This window comes from Cryptomeria japonica, chromosome 2 (assembly GCF_030272615.1).
Source record: "Cryptomeria japonica chromosome 2, Sugi_1.0, whole genome shotgun sequence".
NCBI lineage: Eukaryota > Viridiplantae > Streptophyta > Pinopsida > Cupressales > Cupressaceae > Cryptomeria > Cryptomeria japonica.
In genome coordinates this window covers 192,980,283-192,981,928 of record NC_081406.1, presented here as the reverse complement: position 1 = coordinate 192,981,928, position 1,646 = coordinate 192,980,283, and the positions used below count along the sequence as shown (strand labels likewise).

The 1,646-nt window shown below is 40.7% G+C and overlaps 1 protein-coding gene across 1 annotated transcript; it reads left to right on the top strand.

The window, feature by feature from the left end:
* The first annotated feature begins 398 nt into the window (after positions 1 to 398).
* LOC131054870 (ethylene-responsive transcription factor ERF017) lies at positions 399 to 1,359 on the top strand. Its single transcript, XM_057989506.2, has one exon. It carries the CDS (start codon positions 489 to 491, stop codon positions 1,098 to 1,100), a length of 612 nt encoding a protein of 203 aa, XP_057845489.2. The 5' UTR covers positions 399 to 488; the 3' UTR covers positions 1,101 to 1,359.
* The last annotated feature ends 287 nt before the right edge of the window (positions 1,360 to 1,646 follow it).

Sequence of the window (1,646 nt, the reverse complement as noted above, 5' to 3'; positions counted from 1 at the left end):
AAGTCATTCGAAGTTTGCCTTATCTTGTATGTTCTTATCCGCGTGCCTAATTGCAATATAGAGTGCACATAATGGTTTGGATATTGGTCGTTTAAAAGCAGAGTTGTTAGTGCGACACTAGGTGCGATTTGCGTAATCTTGTTTCACATGTTAATCATTTGATTTGGACAACTCGCTAGTGCTGCTCTAACGGATTTTGGATAACACCCAAAATTCCTTTTCATTACACGCTTAAAAGCCGTAGCCCTCCTTCCATAGCCCGATAACAGTACCACGTGTCTGCTTCTAGAACTATTCTATTCAAACACATTCAACGCGCTTCGGATAACTTTCCCTCGTGCTCTAAATGTTTGCGGCGCTATATATGTTTCATTCTCATTTCTCACTTTCTAAACTGCACACAGCTTACTGGCAATAACTTCCACTGTAGAATAGTGCAAACTAAAGTCTCTTTTTTTTCCTGATATCGTTCATATTGCCTGGCGAAAATGAACATGCCCAGCAAACGCAAGCATATACACATTTCACCTCCAGATAATGGCGCACAAAAAAGCAGGCAATTTAAGGGAGTTCGGCTGAGAAAATGGGGAAAATGGGTGTCCGAAGTGAGAATGCCCAATTCCCGAGCTAAAATTTGGCTGGGGTCTTACGACACTGCTGAGCAGGCAGCCCATGCTTTCGACGCCGCCATTTATTGTCTGAGAGGACCTCACGCAAAATTCAATTTTCCCGACGCTAATCCCGCCATTCCGTCTGCCTCATCACTTTCCCGTCAGCAGATTCAGGTCGCCGCAGCCAAATACGCGCGCGACCAAATTCCCTCCACCACCGGAAATAATAACAGAGTCTTGTCGGAAAAGCCCTCGTCGCCGCCGATGTCTTCCAGTCAGTCGGAAATGGAGACGTCAAGTGACAGTCTTTTGATTTCCGAGGAGCTGGACTTGGCATTCTGGGAATCTTTGTTCAGACATTCCGATGGCAATCAGTTGCCGAATTGGGACAAATTTCTGTCACTTGACGCAGCTACATTAGAAGTGATGTCAGCAACAGGAGAGCAGGGGTCCAAAATCTTGGACCCACCTCAGTTGTGGGATTCCTGAGCTGATTTGGATAACTAGAAAGAATCTGCTTTGCTGATTTCTGAGCGAACCTAAGAAAATGTCCGTGGCAATTTATATGTCACACCTGTGTTTTAAGTTGCCTGTAAAATTCCCCACTTGTAATATACTGTAAAACATAAAGATTTTATCTCTGTTTATGTAATAGCAAATGACATGGCACCTTTTAACCTTTATGCTGTAGTTGTACCATTATTGTTCATACAAAGTAATATAAATTCTTGGGCTTTGCCTTTCTTAACACTGTTCTATTTTATAGTGTGATCCGCAAGAAACAAAACAATAATCATTATGGACTGTGAAAATCTATTTTCTCTTACTGTTCTATTTTGTTGTTGTCTTTTTTTTTTGATAAAGTAGATTAATCTCGAAAGCTGAAAGAGTTAATAAAGATTTCCATACAGTAATAGTTGTCATCAAGTGGAGAGACTAAAAATCTAAGGTTTGTTACAGATTTACCTTCGCCAAGTCTCATAAGAGAACAAAAAGATAAATTAAGATAACTAAAACACTGTAAAAGAAAACTAT

What these genes read in the sequence shown, in the direction of transcription:
- LOC131054870 (XM_057989506.2), top strand. Translation starts at nt 489, where the DNA reads ATGAACATGCCCAGCAAACGCAAGCATATACACATTTCACCTCCAGAT.